The sequence below is a fragment of the Vipera berus genome (assembly GCF_964194415.1).
Source record: "Vipera berus genome assembly, chromosome: Z".
Taxonomy (NCBI): Eukaryota; Metazoa; Chordata; class Lepidosauria; order Squamata; family Viperidae; genus Vipera; species Vipera berus.
The window spans coordinates 83047613-83065471 of record NC_138205.1 but is presented as its reverse complement, the minus strand read 5'-3'; the positions used below and the strand labels follow the sequence as shown (position 1 = coordinate 83065471).

General features: G+C 37.2%; 1 protein-coding gene across 4 annotated transcripts in view; it reads right to left on the bottom strand.

The window, feature by feature from the left end:
• The window catches only part of GADL1 (glutamate decarboxylase like 1), a 143385-nt gene extending 125767 nt beyond the window's left edge, over positions 1-17618 (bottom strand). For 2 of the 4 annotated variants that reach the window (XR_014028408.1, XM_081343189.1), the window contains exon 1: positions 17539-17616. Coding sequence is in view for 1 of the 4 variants with exons in the window: in XM_081343189.1 (XP_081199315.1) it covers positions 17539-17554 (16 nt within the window). In the remaining 3 variants the exon portion in view is untranslated. Of the gene's footprint in view, positions 1-17538 lie in introns of all 4 variants that reach the window. The other 2 variants (XR_014028406.1, XR_014028407.1) reach the window with 2 other exon arrangements.
• Positions 17619-17859: the final 241 nt, after the last annotated feature.

The window sequence follows — 17859 nt, the reverse complement described above, 5'->3', positions numbered from 1 at the left end:
TTAGCATGTTCCAATGATGCCATTAGGATGAACATTAATAGCAAAGCGGGAGGGGGCGCCTTAGCATTTTTAAGGCAAGAAGGATGGTGTCAAGTAGGCAAAGCTACATCTCATTTGAGATCTAAAACAAGATTTTTCTCTTTTTAGTGAAAATATTATTTTTAAAAAATTGTGGTATGCTTTTTTAAGGGACTGAATTACAATGTTCATGGGTTGCCATCAGAAAATGTCAGGAAACTATGCTATTGACATATTTGGCAGCTTTGGTTGATGGGGACTTTGAGAGACATGAAAACAAGTGTATCATAGGAAAAACCTGAATAACAATGCAGTTTATGAATTTGTGTATAAGATTATATTCCTATATTTATGACAGCATAAAGGATGAAGTCAACTCACTTAAAAAAACTTGGAGTGGCAGTGATGCAATGCTTAACCAAGTGATTCTCAACTTCCTAGAAACAAATGTGGGCTAATTATGAGTTTTGAACTGCTGTCAATGTCTTAAAGCCAGTAAATTACTTCGTTGAAAATGTATGGCCAGTATCCAAAGTGACTCAAAGTATTTACTCATGCAGACCAAAGGGAGCTGCTGATAGTGGAATAAGTGGACCACTCATATTTTTGGAATCTTGCTCCCAAAAAATGTTCTATCCCAAATGTGAGAGCAATCTCCAAAAGCAAAGCTTATGTCTCTTTTTTACTGCTTCACCAACCATGAAACAACTTGAAAGCCTTTTTTATCTACTGTTTATTAATGTGTCTAAACATAGTGGGGGGTAAAATGTGCCTAAATATATTTAACAAAACCTGTGGATTATTTCATCGAATTATAATTTTAAAATTATCTAGTGTGGTTTCAGTTCAGTTATAAAATACCTGTTACTGTACTTTCAGAAATAACTTTTCCAGATCTCTTTAACACCATGCACAGTATATGAAACAATGGTTTAATTTTATGTTACTTATATATAAGGTTGTAGGTCCATACAAAGGGACATGGTGGCTCAGTGGGATAGGACGCTGAGTTTGTCGATCAGAAGGTCGGCAGTTTGGTGGGTTGAATCCCGAGTGCCGCGTAACAGAGTGAACGCCTGTTACTTGTCCCAGCTTCTGCCAACCTAGCAGTTCGAAAGCACGTAAAAATGCAAGTAGAAAAATAGGGACCACTACGGTGGGAAGGTAACAGTGTTCCGTGCGCCTTTGGTGTCTAGTCATGCCAGCCACATGACCACAGAGACGTCCTTGGACAAGCGCTGGCTCTTTGGCTTTGAAATGGAGATGAGCACCGGCCCCTAGAGTTAGAAACAACTAGTACGCATGTGCGAGGGAACCTTTACCTTTACCTTTAGGTCTATACATATGTTGTATATGGTATGTTTAAATGTGTGTTATGTGTGTGTACACTTTCACAGGAAGCAACTAAATTTCATATTTAATGTATGCCGTTGTACCACAGTAAAAAATGAAAATAAAGATTATCTATCTATTTATCTATCTATCATCTATCATCTATCTATCTATCTATCTATCTATCTATCTATCTATCTTAAAAATAAGCAATGTCTGAGTTTATTGTATCTTGAAAAGCAGATTTTGGAATAATATCCAAATGAAAAAGGGTCAGTAATCAGGGACTCAAGGCCCTTTATCTTTTTTTTTATTAAAATGAGAATTATGGAATTTTAAAATATAGTAAAAATGAAAGGAATGGCTACATTTGTATGTGGTATAGATTGGTAAAGTGGCTAGGGTAGCTGGTTCCCCCCCCTGCTACGGACCCATCTAACTGGCTGAATGAGATCAGTTATCTCAGACTCCTCACCGGGATGCCCAAGTTCGCCACTAGCATCAGGCTAATGAGGCAGCAGGTGCAGCAGGAGTCTATTAAGGCTTTTACTTTGACAGCTTTGGGCATGGAGGGGCCTAATATAGTCACTGCCTTGAGGATAGGAGCAATGGGTCCACTTACCAGGGGTTCACATTCTGAGTTGTCGTCCGAGGTACCCGCCTGCGGTGTAGGCTGGAGTTCCCTGCCCATGCGGGGCAGACGGTGGGGACTCTGCAGCCTCTGTTGCTCTCATGGTGGGCTCTCGTGGCTTGGCTGGGGACTTCCCTGACTTCCTGGCTGGTGATTGGTCTGGGTTACGTGGAGGGACTTTCAAGTAGCACTCTAAGGTGGGATGCCCCTCTCTCCTGCATTTGAAATAGCCTGTTGATTTGTTGGCCATGGCCGGTGGTTTTGCTGGTTCGCACGACAGCTCAGGAGGCGAGTGGCCCCACGGACTTCCTCGGTGGTGTCTCTTCAGTAGATCGATTTCTGCTTCTTCCACTATGACACACCATTCATCGAGTCGGCATGGGTCTCCTCTAGGCAGGCAAGCCTCATACAGGTCATAGTTTAGCCCATCTTTGAAATGGCTGAGGATGTCTTCCGGCCAGTTCAGCTTGTTGGCGATGGCCAGGAATTCTTGTGTGTATTCAGCTACTGGGTGCCTGCCCTGTCTCACTGTTTTGATTCTCTTGCGGGCTTTCTGGTCAGCCAGGGGGTCCTCAAATCTCCTTCTCAGAGAGGACATGAAGTGGTTAAAGTTGTGGAGTTCTGGGGCGTCAGAATCATACAGGTTCACCATCCAGTCTGTAGCCACCCCATCCAGAGTAGATTGCACAATAGAGATCCGGGCTTTGGCCCTGGGGATATCTCGTCCGTACTCTTCCATTTAACTCAGGACTTGGGTTAGGAAGAACCCCAAGCGCTGCGGGCCCCCTCTGAATTTTGTGTCCAGTGGCAGAAATCTTTGGATGGACCAGTACCTTCACCGTCGACGGTGTTGTCTCCCATCCCGATCAGCAGTTGCAGGCTGGCGGGGAGTGGGGGCTGCCGAAACAGTGGTGGCTGCCTCAGCAGATGTCCCTGGGACTTCAGCATCTGATTCCCCCACAGTGTCTCTCTGGCTGCAGTCCAAGGTAGCGGAGCGGCTGCAGAATTCAGGTTTCTTATCCCCAAGAACACCAAGGGTTTTCCACATCAGGTCAATAGCTTTCTCTAGGATCCAATTCAAGTGCTGCATGTGATCTCCTTCCTCTTCGCTAAGGTGAAGGGATCTTTCCATTTCTTGCTTTCATCCATGTTGGTGGCTGCCATGTCTCAGGTCACCTTCCTTGATCTCTTCTCCCACGCATCTTTCTTCCCAACACCCACAGACCACCAAGGTTTGTGGCTGCGCGTATCTCCCACTTCTTCTTTCGAGTAGGACGTCTCGGATCCCAACAGCTGGCAGGGTCCCGGCTGGAGGGAAGGCTTCCCCTTTGTGATGCGTTCCTTTTTCCCTGTCTCGGTGTCTGACATTATAGTTTTTGCAAAGTCCCCTGGTAAGGGTCTTCCTTCCAGGTTGACTATTACTGCAGATCCTGTCTAATGAGGTTAGATTCCTATCTCCTCCTTTGTTCTATCTCCTCCTTTGTTCTTAATTGACAGTTTAAAAGATCGAGTTCAGAGAGAGATAACGTAGAAAACAGGATACAGACCCAATAAACAAAGTAAGGGATTACATTGTAGCGAGGGAAGGAAGTGAAAGCAATGCCCTGCAGGTACATTCTCCCTCCCCCTTGGAAGCATGGCAAAACCCAGGAGAGTTGGAATGAAATAGAAATGAAATGAAATAAAATAGTAATGGGTTTTGCCAAGACATGGAAGTTTCTGTAATAGGTATGGGCAATCTGCTTCACAATCCCTAACATAGTCCATGTGAGCATGAGCTGATAGGATTTGAAGTCCAAAATTTATTTATTTATTTATTTATTTATTTATTTATTTATTTGTTTGTTTGTTTGTTTGTTTGTTTGTTTGTTTGTTTTTATATACCGCCCTTCTCCCGAAGGACTCGGGGCGGTGTACAGAGCAAGGTAAATATACAGTAAAACAATGGTAAAAACAAATGAAACCCCAAAATCTATCAGGCCAGGCCGGCTTGCTGGAATAGGTAGGTTTTTAAGTCACGCCGGAAGGTGCGAAGGTCGGGGGCTATCCGGATTTCGGCAGGCAAGCAGTTCCAGAGGGTTGGCGCACCCACTGAGAATGCTTTCCCCCTGGGGGCCACCAGCCGGCATTCTTTGACCGGTGGCACCCTGAGGAGGCCTTCTCTGTGGGAGCGCACAGGACGGAGAAGCATCAAATAGCCTCCTCTACGTGACGTGTTGTGACGTATTGCAACTTTTTTCACATTGCCAGAACTGGGGTGGGCACGGCCTTCACATGATGCAACCGGCAGTTTGACACCCGATATAGGTAACAGCCCCCCCAAAAAAAGCAATATTGAACATGTGCTTTCTGTAACTACTCTATTCATTTTGTTTAGCTTTGAACTTAGAAAAGAAAAATCTGAAAATCCTACAATTTCAAAGCTGCTTTGATATATTTTCTCTAAGACAGTTTCACTAGTGTTTTCATTGTTGATGAAATATATGTCTCCAATGGATTTAGTATCGGAGAGCTTCAAAGATGTTCACTTAAAATTGGCCCCATAGTAAAAAGCATTAATTCACAGAGATATGTTTCTTTTAAAAAATCTAATAAAATATGAATAATTGTATTGCCCATCTATCATAATAAAATTGAGAATGTATTTCTCAGTAGAATCATTTTTCATGCTATTTGGGACATATTTTATCAATAGCTATTATGGGAAGGAAATCAAACTCTCCGTGTCATCCCATCTTCGCTTTGTTCCATATCATTCAAATCTTTGCTATCTCCACAGCAAAAGGAACAACGTGAGAGAAGATGCAAGAGACTTGAGACAAAGTTTCATATTAGCAAAAGGCACCAGCCTATTCAGGTAAACATTTCAGGATGCCAAAAATTTCACCCATTAATAGTAATAGTAATAAGAGAATCTTTCCTTCACAACACTACCACCCGTATGCCATGCTAAATAAGTGGAAAACCACAGCTCAGCAATTTAGTGCCCCCTTTTGGAATCCCAGTCAATTACACTTTCTAAAAATTCGTAAGGAGCCGGTCCTCTCTTCCCACGCTTTCCAGGGACGATAGGCCTTTACTATAAAAGATACTACAAAGAAAAACTGGACTCATCACCTCCAAACTAATCTGATTGGAAGTAAACTTCTCTGCTTCCAGCAATTGCTTGTGCCCTGTGTTCTTTCAAGCCTGATTCAGAAATGAGTCTAATTTTTCGATTAACACTATACCAGATAGTGTTCATCCTCCATGTTATTATTTTAAATATTTTCAACAATTCTTTAAAATTCCTTCTAGAAGTTTTCGTATTATTGGTCTCTGTTCTTCTGTTTGGTCTTAGACAATAAAATTTTGATGTGATGATGATATTTGAAGACATTTTAAAGCTTCTAATCTGGAAATTGGTTTACAAAAGCAACAATGGGGTTAGAGTTTAAAAATGTAAGGGGAGGGAGGGACCTAATTTTAGGATCATTGCTCAGATAAATATTTGACTTTATATTCTGCAGATTTCATTGCATTAGTGACATAAAATGTGTTTAGATCTACATAATTCAGTGTTCTGTTCTCATAAAATAATAGATTAAATACTTAATCAAATAAACAAGAATGGTTTGCAAAAACATGTGCTTCTGAATATATATTACTCTTATAATTCACAGTCACTGAATCCTTTTAAATTTCTTTTTTCCTTTTGGTAAAAGATATTTCTCAACACTGATACAAAATTAGACGTTATCACAACAAAGAGATATAGACTGTTTCATTTTCACAAAAGGGACCACCAGACTTGTACATCTAAAAAGCAGAGGGAAGTGGGGAAAAGAGGTGTAGGAGGAAAATAATTGTAAATTGCCTATATAAAGAAATCAAATTGAAAAATAAGGCACTTGTTGTCATTCTTTAGTTGTAATCTTAAACTTCCTTGTAATCTAGATTATTCTTCCTTAGATTATTTGTTTACAGACTGGACTGCAACGAAAGCTATCCAAGTCGATAGTTACTAAAATATGTGACAAATTTTAATAATCACATAATTTAATTATGCACACTGAAGTTGTACTTCCCATATCCAAGGCTTATTACATATTTCTGGGTTTTAGAGGTATGAAAGAATTTTCCCTTGCCATCATAATTTTATAATTTTCTATATAGTGTTCCTGTTTAAAGTAAAAAGCTCTATATTTTGTTACATGTTCTTCTTACATAAATTTTGAAGCATGCCCATTTCCTGTCAGATCTACATTTTTTTAATGTGTGATGACCAGAATTGTTCACAATGTTCCTAGTACTGCCATACCATCATATTAGAGTTCCATAATAATTTTGTTTTTAATTCAGTTTGTAACTATTGCTTTTCCAAGCAATGGCAATAATAATAATAATGATAATGATAATGATAATGATAATAATAAATAAATAAATATATAAATAATAATAATAATAAAATAAAATAAGAACAACCGTGGAGATCTTCTAGTCCAAACCCCCTGCTCAGGCAGGAAACCCTATACCATTTCAGACAAATGGCTGTCCAGTTTCTTCGTAAAAACTTCCAACGTTGGAGCATTCACAGCTTCTGGAGCAGGTTGTTCCACTGATTAATTGTTCTAACTCTCAGGAAATTTCTCCTTAGTTCTAGGTTGCTTCTGTCTTTGATTAGTTTCCATCTGTTGCTTCTTGTCCTGTGTTCAGGTGCTTTGGAGAATAGCTTGACTCCCTCTTCTTTGTGGCAATTCCTGAGATACTGGAACATTGCTGGCATGTCACCCCTCGTCCTTCTTTTCATTAAACTAGACATATCCAATTCCAGCAACCGTTCTTTATGATTTAGTCTCCACTTCCCTAATCATCTTTGTTGCTCTTCTCTGTACTCGAGTTTCTAGAGTACAGAGTCTCAACATCTTTTTTACATCATGACCAAAACTGGATGCAGTATTCCAAATGTGGCCTTACTGAGGCATTATAAAATGGTATTAACACTTCATGTGATCTTGATTCCATCCCTCTGTTAATGGCAGCTTAGGAGTGTGTTGGCCTTTTTGGCAGCTGCAGCACACTCCTGGCTCATATTTAAGTGATTGTCTACTAGGACTCCAAGATCCCTCTTACAGTTACTACTATTGAGCAAGATATCACCTGTACTGTACTGTAGCTGTGCATTTGGGTTTTTTTGCCTAAATGTAGAACCTTATTTTTTTTCACCACTGAATTTCATTTTGTTAGATAGCGCCCAATGTTCAAGTCTGTCAAGATCCTTTTGTATCTTAAGCCTGTCTTCTGGAGTGTTAGCTATTCTTGTCAGCTTGGTGTCATCTGCAAATTTGATGAGATTGTCTTCCAGAAGAGCTACTTTCAGTTCAGACCTCATCACTGCACTTATGAAATTGGATTATTTTTTTTTGCTCTAATGTGCTCACCTCAAAATCTTTGATTACATTCTTCAATATTTTGACCATTTTTCTCCTTTTGTTGAAATGGCTTCCATTTTCTGAATAAACTTTTTCTCTATAAACTTCACACCACATATTGATCATGTAAGTGGGCCCTTAAAACTAAATAATGGGTCATATATCTTTTAATTTAACTGATTGAAATTGAGCAATTCTGAAGTAATTTGGAACAGTGGTGGCACAGTGTTTAGAATGCAGTATTGCAGGCTAATTCAGCTCACTGCCAGTAGTTTGATCTTCACTGGCTCAAGGTTGACTCAGCCTTCCATCCTTCCAAGGTTGGTAAAATGAGGACCCAGATTGTTGGGGGCAATATGCTGACTCTGTAAACCCCTTAGAATAAAGCACTGGTATATAAGTCTAAGTGCTATCGATATTGTTACTGTTATTTGTAGAGTTCTCATCCTAACCAAATTTCTTTTGACCAGTAATGGAGTTCCAATTCTCCACTTGTATAGAAATTAAATTTAGGTAGTGCTATAATCACTGCTTCCCACAGCATTCATAACACAGCATTCATAACACTAGACCCTGAATATGATTTAAGATAAAATTCCAGGACTACTTTCCTTATAGTTTCTAAACTATAAAGATGCACTATTATTATTTTTTGCTACAAATAGAACATGCATTTAACCCATCTATTTGAGGGCATTTCAAGAAAAATCATTTATTACTTTGAAGCTGTATTTGTTTTAGGTAATTTTCTAATTTCATTTTCTATTTGAGGATAATTACAGCTCAGTTAGGGTATCATATTTCCATTGGTATTTCTATTGCAGTAATTCTATAGAAAAGTCTTTCCTTTGAGATTTTGAATCTGTCATTCAGAATGACACCATTTCTCGGAATGAATATATATTTGCTGTGGAAATTTCTAACATTACCATAGGCAAATAATATAAAATCTCTCTCTTCCAACAACATTGAAGTACGCATTTTCCTTATGGATACATTTTATTGTATGCTCCCAACCTGTTATCAATCTTTATTGAGAAAATCAGGAACTAAAGAAATAGCTTAACTAGCATAACTAAAATCTTGTCTTACAATGGGTTCTACACAAAGACCATTTGATATGTCCTACATTTCATTACTTCTGGCCAGCAAAAAAGATTTTTGTGTAACTCTTGTACATTATTCAAGTGAGCACTTGACAGCTCTTTGCAGAATTTTCAACTTTATTGTAGATGTGCTGAGATTTTTTGGCAGGTAACCTAATATGAATAAAGGTAAAGGTAAAGGTAAAGGTTCCCCCGCACATGCATGCTAGTCGTTGAAAGGGTAGAAAATATGCAAGAAAAAAACTGCAATACCCAAAATGAGATTGTGAATAAAAGAAAAACTATCCTCAAGTATTTCAATAGGTGTTTTTGTTATTTAAGATATAGATATGAGAAATTAGAAGTCTGAAACCACAACTTTTTAAAATGTTAATTAGCAAAACCAGTTCCTGTGTACCTTGTATATATGCGGGACGCTGCATTATATAGGTACCTCTACCTCACCATTACTATTTCTTGCTATCAACTGCTAACTAGCGATTTAAGCAATATCTTTTTTGTAAGAGAGATATAAAAAGGTTGTCAATGCTGCAAACATTGACATGTTTTTGCACTGACAATGTAAGAGACAGCCTTTTGTTTAACCTGCTTCACTTTGAATCTTGTAGGGAGGGAATTTTCTAACAACTATTTTGAGAATATAAGAAGCCTGCGTACAGAATGGGAGGAGACCTCATATGTGAAACTAAGTGCAGTTCACAGCAAAATTTTGAAGGAATTTCCTTAAATTAATTGGATCATCTCAAGGCTTATCATCTTCTTTTCATCCAGCTACCAATGGGGCCGCAGAATCCTCTAACAAAATGGTGGAGCAATACCTCAGATGCTATGTTTCTTACCAACAGACAAACTGGACTGACCTTCTCCCTTTCGCTGAGGTGGCCTACAATAATTCTGTTCACAGCAGCACTGGCTACACGTCCTTCAGAATAGCCACAGGAAAAGAGTTCAGCCCAATGCCTGACTATCCTCAGGTGCCCTCCGCTTCCCAGATACTTGATCAATAGGTAAGAGGGTGGGAAGAGGTTTGGAGAAACACAAAAACGGTGTTACAAGACTTCTGAGACTTATAAAAAACAAGCTGATAAAAAGAGAGCTCCCGAAAGAACATTCCAAGTGGGGGAAAAGGTTTATCTGTCAACTAAATATTTACGTCTCAAATTACCCAGCAAGAAATTGGGACCGAAATTCTTGGGGCCTTTCCCCATTGTGAAAATCATCAACCCAGTCACAGTAAAATTGAAACTTCCCAGACTTTTGGGAAAAATTCACCCGGTGTTCCATTGCAGCTTACTGAAAACGTTTCGAGCCTCCACTTTAAGACCTCCCCCTAAGAAGGCTCCTGGACCCCTCATAGTAGCAGGTCAGACCCATTATGAAGTGAAATGTATCCTTGACTCTAGAATCTTTAAGGGAAAATTGCAGTAACTAGTACAATGGAAGGGATACCCATTGTCTGAAGCCATTTGGGTGAAATCTAGCGATGTGAAAGCTGACAGGCTTATCAAAAAGTTTTACGAGAAACACCCCAACAAGCCAAGAGTCAGCTCCTAACTTGTGTTTGTTTACATTACGGGATCTGTTCTTTTTGTAAGGGGGGGAGGATATCAATGCCGCAAACATTGACATGTTTTTGTACTGACAATGTAAGAGAAAGCCTTTTGTTTAAACTGCTTCACATTGAATCTTGTAGGGAGGGAATTTTCTAACAACTATTTTGAGAAGATAAGAAGCCCACGTACAGAATGGGAGAGACCTCATATGTGAAAGTAATTGGATAATGTGATTTATGACATGTAGATAAAGGTGGGGATTGTCTGTGTGTGTTACGATGGGTTTGGGGGGAGGAGATTTCAGATTCTGGCATCCCTCCATGAGTGCCGATGTTTCATTTCATTACTAAGACTTTTTAGATAAATAATATGCCTGCAATTTGTTTGATTTGTCTCATTCACCAGAACCATGACAAAGGTCTTTGACACCTACTCCCTACTTTTGTGTTATTCTTAAAACATGTTATCATAAGCTACTACACCTGCAATGGATCACCTTTACAAGGGATCTTCCCAAGATAAATGTATCAATTAAGAATGTCTGAGAGCTGCTGTTTAATTGAATTATTCATCTTAATACCTCCACTAAACAGCAGCTTTCAGACATTCTTAACTGATATATTTACATGCACATATATACCTTAATGTTTAAATTTTGTAGTCTAGTGCTATCTAAGAATAATGATGTAATTGAGAGTTCTCTGATTTAGTGATATGGCACTTCCCTTGTTCATAGCATTCAAATTTCATGGTGCAAATTTTTATTTTGAGTTTTTCTACTAATTTCACTCTCTCTTGTGTTGCTTCTGTTTACTATGTAGATTTAATATCAACTTTATTATGAATTATATAGTTCATTATGTTGGATTTTTATGAGACCAGGAAATCCTATACTAAAGTAGGTAAAAATGAAAAAACATTTTAGAATGGCAAACCATTCTGAACTGTTGCCCCAAAAGTACATGGACAAGTTCACCTTAAGAGATTCAGCTTTTTATAGAATGAAAATAAAGAGATGGATGATTTAAAAGATATCTAACAAACTTTTATTTGTTCGTTTGTTAAATTTATTTGCGGCCTATCTCACCATGTGACTATTCTAGGAAACATACCCAAATATCAAGGACTACTGTATGATATGTATTATATAGTACATAGTGTTGAATTGAAATTTATTTTCTTGGTCAATTTAATATAGCCTTGCCAAGAAAAATAAATTGAACAACCTGATCTACATTTGCACTCATAGTAAGGAAAGTGATGAACTTCCTTTGAAAAAAAAATCCATCTGCTAAAAGATCTCTTGCATAGGTTAAATCTGTATAGTAAAAATAATTTTAAGCGTTGTTTGAATATCCTAAGCACTTAGCAACTTATATGTAGTTATACAATTGAGTTTTGAGAACAAAAATACCCCTCTATTAACTATTATCACACCTAGTACAAATTAGTCAATTTAAAATAAAACATCCTTCAGCTTTTAGAAAAACTTTTATGAGAAGATTCTGTACACATCTCATTAATTTTGCTGGCACTTGAGCAACAGTAATTCTCAGTAGACAATGCAGCAATTACATTATTTCCTTTTATATGGAGCTCAAGGTGGCATTAAAGAGCTAGTTTATAAAACATTTTTGGTAAGTCCAAGAAACAACCCATCTGCACAATAACCAATATGCTTAGATAAATACTTTTGAACTACAGGATGTCCTTGACTTATAACTGCAATTTGGACCAGACTTTATTTATCCAAATAAAAAGCCAAATTACTATCTATTCAGTCACAGTAGTATTGAATGGGAGTTTTAGATCTTTGACAAATAAAATTCCAAGTACTATTTTTAAAACTTTCATATCCTCATGTACCATTTTAATCAGATAATTATATCTTAGTTGCCATGTTTTAAATCTTGCATTATCATTGTTTGATTAGTAAATGTTCTTTCCCTGAATTAATAACAAAGAGGGAAAAGTTCTACTAATTTGTTATACATATTAAGACTATGAACAATATTTCTATCATATTGATTATATTCAATATTTCTAGTATTTTTTTTAAAGAAGAACAAACTGTGATGGCTATAAATTATTTCAAGTAGTTCTGTCCCACAAACCTGTTGAAAACAGTACAGTTAAGACAACAGTCATTTTTCATCTTTCTATTCTTTCTATTAGCTGCTTGCAAACTAAAATGAAAATATTAAGGGCCAGATTCATAGATCCATAAAATTAGTTTAATTCATATTCTAAGATAGCTTTAAACTTGATTTCTATGGCAATTCATCACAAATTGTAGCATACTGCTATTTGAAAATAGTACTGAGAGGCTATCACTTAGGTTAGTGTTCTTTTGAGAAATATGAGTTAAAGTGCACATTTTAGTCATTTTAATAGCACTCAACTTCAGTTATTTTATTTAAGATTACATTTATTTTAAGGACAGAATATAGCAAATCCCAATACATTAATAATACATGTATTTCATTCAAAATAAAATACCCTCATGTTATCACAGCTGACCATTTTTCTTAACATTTTTTCCCTAATTTACAATCTAACCTACTTTTTTGACTGTGTCTTATTCAAAAACGAATTTGCTTTTACTTTGTTTTTCTTGTGAAGTCAGCCAAGATATGGTAGGTACTAATTTTAGTTAAGCATTTCACTCAAAATATCTCTCCAATTTAGCATTTATTTTAATATGTGAGAAAAATGTATTTTTATTATCTTTCTTTAGCTCAAGATGAACCAGATAAACAAACACTGAATTGGTTTTTTTTCTTTTGTAGGCAAATTATGTAAAAACAAGAAGGATTTATACAAATTTGAATTTTAACGAAATCCCACATACAAGCCCAAGTATATATGCGTGTATGTGTGTATACACACAAACATACCCATCCACATGCATCCCTATCACACCATTTCCTTCAGCAATGTTTTGCAAAGTACAGAAAGTGTGTAAGAAATAGTTAGCCAAAGAAAAGCATTAGTTAATAAAATAGAATAAAATAAAGCATAGCTTTATACACATATACACATACACATAGCTTTATATACACTTGAAATACTGCAGACAATTTTGGTCACCATATCAGAAAAAAAGATGTTGAGAGTTCACAAAATATTCAGGGAAGAGCAACTAAGACGATCAAAGGCCTGGAGACTAAAACATATGGAGAACAGTTGGGGGACTGGGATTTGGCTAATCTAAAGAAAAGAAGAAATAAGGGAGACATGATAGCAGTACTCCAGTAATTGAGGGGCTGCCAGAAAGAAGAGGGGTCATGTTACTCACCAAAGCACCAGAGGGCAGGACAAGAAACAATGGTTGGAAACCGATCAAAGAGAGAAGCAACTTGGAATTAAGGAGAAACTTCCCGACAGTGAGGACAATTAATCAGTGGAGTAGTTTGCCCCCAGAAATCATGGGCCCTCCATCACTGGATATTTTTAAAAAGAGGCTAGACAGTCACTTATCTGAGATGGTATAGGTTCTCTTGCTTGAGTAGAAGACCTCCAAGGTCCCTTCCAGGTTCTATTCTATTCTATTCTATTCTATTCTATTCTATTCTATTCTATTCTATTCTATTCTATTCTATTCTATTCTATTCTATTCTATTATGCCTCTCCATTATTTTCTATTGGTGCAAAGTACCTTTGCTTTCACTACATCCACACAGTTTTTTTGGTTTTGTTTGCGTTTTGTTTTTATGTTTCTTATGCTTGTTTTTGAGGTTTTCATAAATGTTATCAAACTCCACTTTAATGAAAAACATTACACAACTTAAATTTATTTTCTTTATCATATATTTGTTCTAAATTACAAATGCACAATTGAATAAGAATTCTGTCAAATGTTTTTTCCTATATCCAATATACAGTATCTTTCTCTTAACTTTTAACTACACTCTTTTATATGTATATTTTCTTATCCACAGACTCTTTTATTGGATAATTCCATTAAGCATTTTTTCATCTTTTCCTTTTAGTATGTAATCATAGTCATGTGATATAATTTTTATACTGTTCAAAGCAGCTTCCATATACCTATGCTCCATTTCCTCTTCATTCTACCAGATTAATATACTTTCTTATCCTTTTTCATACAGGATTTGTATGTTCTGTTCTTATAGTCAATACAGGGCAGGGGTGTCAAACAGCCAGCCTGTGGGCCAATGCGTCATGCGGAAGCCACGCCCACCCCATTGCCAGCAATAGCAAAAGTCTCGATACATCATGTGATGTCACATGACATTGCGAGTTTGACATGTCTGATCTAGGATTTTTCACTTACTTTCTTTTCTAACATGTCCCTTTTCCATCCCAAAGAGTTATTCTTGATGCTACCCAAAATACTACCTCCTATCCTGGATTGTTTTCATTCAGAATGGTGAAAACCTACTTTCATCCACATCCACCACAAGTTAAACAACACCAGTTTATACATCCAGGTATATGAGGGCTTTCATTCACAATTAAACCATCATTTTCCCTTTTATTGTATCCATACCCCAACATGCTAAGGACAGAATTGGTCAATTTTGGCACATTTGTGTCAGTATGTCACAAGCATAAAGCCTAGTGTTGTGTTCATCTCATTATTTTATGTAAATTAGATTTCTAATTTAGAGAGTACTGTGAGAGCCAACCTACTATTGTCTATACAGATCCTCAATTTACAACCATTTGAAGTTATGACAGACGTCTCTGGGAAAACTTATGATCTGAATTTAAAATTCCAACTGTCAGCCCCCTATCATGTGACTGCACTTTGAGTACTCAGCATCTGGCCTGCATTTATAGTTACCACCATGATGGGCAGGCTCCATTAGGTTTGTAACTCAAAGACACCTGATATTCCACTAACCTCAGACATATAGACTCAATAAACCTAAGGAGTTATTGGACCATGGCTTAAATGTTTTGATTTATCATACATATTTATCCTCTTAATTAAATATTTGCATTCAAAACAAGGCAAGATAAGGTATTACAAATTATGTGATACAAAGAAATGAACTTGCAAAATTACAGATTACCAAGATGTGCTTGTTAATAAGCATACAAAAGGAAAAAAAACAGAACAATTATTTTTTCATAAAACATAAAGTAACAATATGACAAACAAAGTGAGTTGCTCATATAAACAACATCACACATACAATCTTTACTGGAAGGCTGGCAGCATTACCTTGTATGAGCAAAAACATTAAAGGATTTATGACAAGTTTGTATTATGTACAATACACAAAATGTACTGTAAAATTTGCCATAAACTGCAAAAAAAGTAGCAATTTCTTTTAAAATGCCATAGTAAATTTGCTGTGCAAAAGTCCTTGATGAACAATGACTGAATACCAGCTTTGTAAGCAGAAGATTCCAGGATCAATTTGTCTTCTAGGATTGCCCTTAAATTTGGACAGCTGCTGCCAGGAATAGATTCACCAGTGTCTGGCTTAATACAAGGGCAATTTCCTACACTATAGCTCTGTCAACTGTCTACAGAAATTTATCTAGCTTCTTCATTCATGTAATGCTTGAAATAATTTATGGTAGCCTCTGTGCCCAAACATTCTCTTTGACAGCACTGAAATAATGTACACTATCTTAATGTGAACAGTTATAGATACATGGAGAAAAGTTTCAGAGGCCTCTCAGAGTTCATGGGGTCAGCTGGGATTTACCACTTCCCGAAGGCAGAGCAGTCTACTTAAGGAAAGTTTAAGTGTAGTTAAAGGAAGGGAAAGACAATGTAATATATGCATACATATCATGTTGCTATGTTAATATTTTCTAATAATATTTAAAAATAATGTCTATAACATTATAGATGAATAGTAAAAGCAAGAGCATTTGTGCTCAATGAAATATATTGTGGTATTTTTCTTTGCTAGCTTTAAAAATTACTGAACTTATTGACTTTAGCATATGTAGAGCATAACTTTAAGTTGTATTAGGTATGTACAAATCAACTGGCTCAAGCCAATGGCTATCCCAATTCTGCACAAGACTGGAGTGTAATCCCAATATGTAAGGACTAGACCCAGCCACTACCAGGCCACTAGCCTGAAAGGATGGAGCTATATGGCTAACAAAATCAAAAAGAGGTGACTTCTGACTTTGAGGGAACTTAAAACTGGGATAAATCTGATTAATACTGTCTACTGGATGTAGCCTGACTGGAAAGTCTAGGAAGGTATTTTTGATTATATATATATGTGTATGTATGTATGTATGTATGTATGTATATGTATATGTATATGTATATGTATATGTATATGTATATGTATATGTATATGATGTATATGTATATGTATATGTATATGTATATGACAATATCACTTATGGACTTTTTCCTGAAAAAGAAAGAAAAAAATGAACTGCTGAGTTATAGATTTAATTATTAGAGTAGAATATAGTAATAGGGGAAATTTTAATGTAATCGAGCCTAGAGTGAGTAAAATATAAATTATTTTTATATTTTAAATTAGCAGCAGTTAAATTAACTACTGTTAAGAAGATAGAAAACCGCTTATTCTTTTTCTTTTCTATTTTTATTTTTCACTTTTCTGTTCTCTATTTTATCTTTAATTTAGAATCTGCAGTTTTTATTCTGAGAAATGTTTCTAAAGTAAAAATACTTTGTGCCTGGCTATTTGTGTTAGATAGGCAACCTTTTTTTTTTTACTCTGAAACAAACATACATATTTCTATACAGCAATAGCAATTCCATGTTCATAATAAAAAACAACGTGCATTCCTTTTATAGTGCTTAAATAAACCACTGTTCTATGATTATCCACACAGACTAATAGGGAAGGTAGTGAGGGTTGGTTAACGCTTTATTTTGTTTTGTTTTTTAAGACTTAGGGCTTTGTAATAGTAAATGGTAGATGGTAGAGGACAGGAAGGCCTGGAGGAACATTGTCCATAGGGTCACCATGGGTCGGACACGACTTCGCAACTAACAACAACAACAATAGTAAATGGGTGGATTGTGTGATGTTGGTTTATTTAAAACATAGGTGAGCACAATGCTCTTGGCGAAGTTAATCCATGGCGATAACATAAGTTATTTAGGCCTCTCTTATTCCCTTGAAAGTTGCTGAAGAGCTAGGCGACCTCCGCATCCAAATTCAAATCATTTACGGGGGATGCAGGCTGCATAAGGACAGCGGGAACCGGCTAAATAGACACTAAAGAACCTACGAACTAACACGGCGAGGAAACACCCTTACCCACCCCTGAAGAATTTCTCTCGCAAATCCCCATAAAGTGGGATCGGACAGGGTTACAATCCACCAAAGCCACTGAGAAAGAAAGACTCCCTGCATAAGCATGACACTGATTCCTTCGCTGGAGACCAGAAATTTGTTCGCCCACTCACTAAAAGAGGGCGGAGGGCTGGGAAGGTTCGCCGAGACAACTCAAGCATCCTGTAAGAAAAGATTAAGCGAGAAAAGCCACAGAACCTATGCTTTTACCCTCCTCCTCCTCCATCCCGCCTTCGCCGCTGGCGCTGCAATTCAACGGGAGCGTCTCCCTCGCTCCTAAGCGACGCGCCACGCTGATGGCTGGTGCAGGAGCCTCGACAAATGGCCGCAGGTGGGATGAAACCAGCTCTAGGCAGCAGAGCCATGCAAGACAAGCTCAGCGTAAGCCCCGCCCACTCAGCTCGTGATACGCGGAAGCTGGCGAGCCCTCGCGCTGCTAATGCATCTTCTGGTCAAAGCAGATTACAAATATCTGAAAGACGATGCTGACTCAAAGGGTCAGGCAGAGGGCCCGGAGTGAGGCCCTGAGGA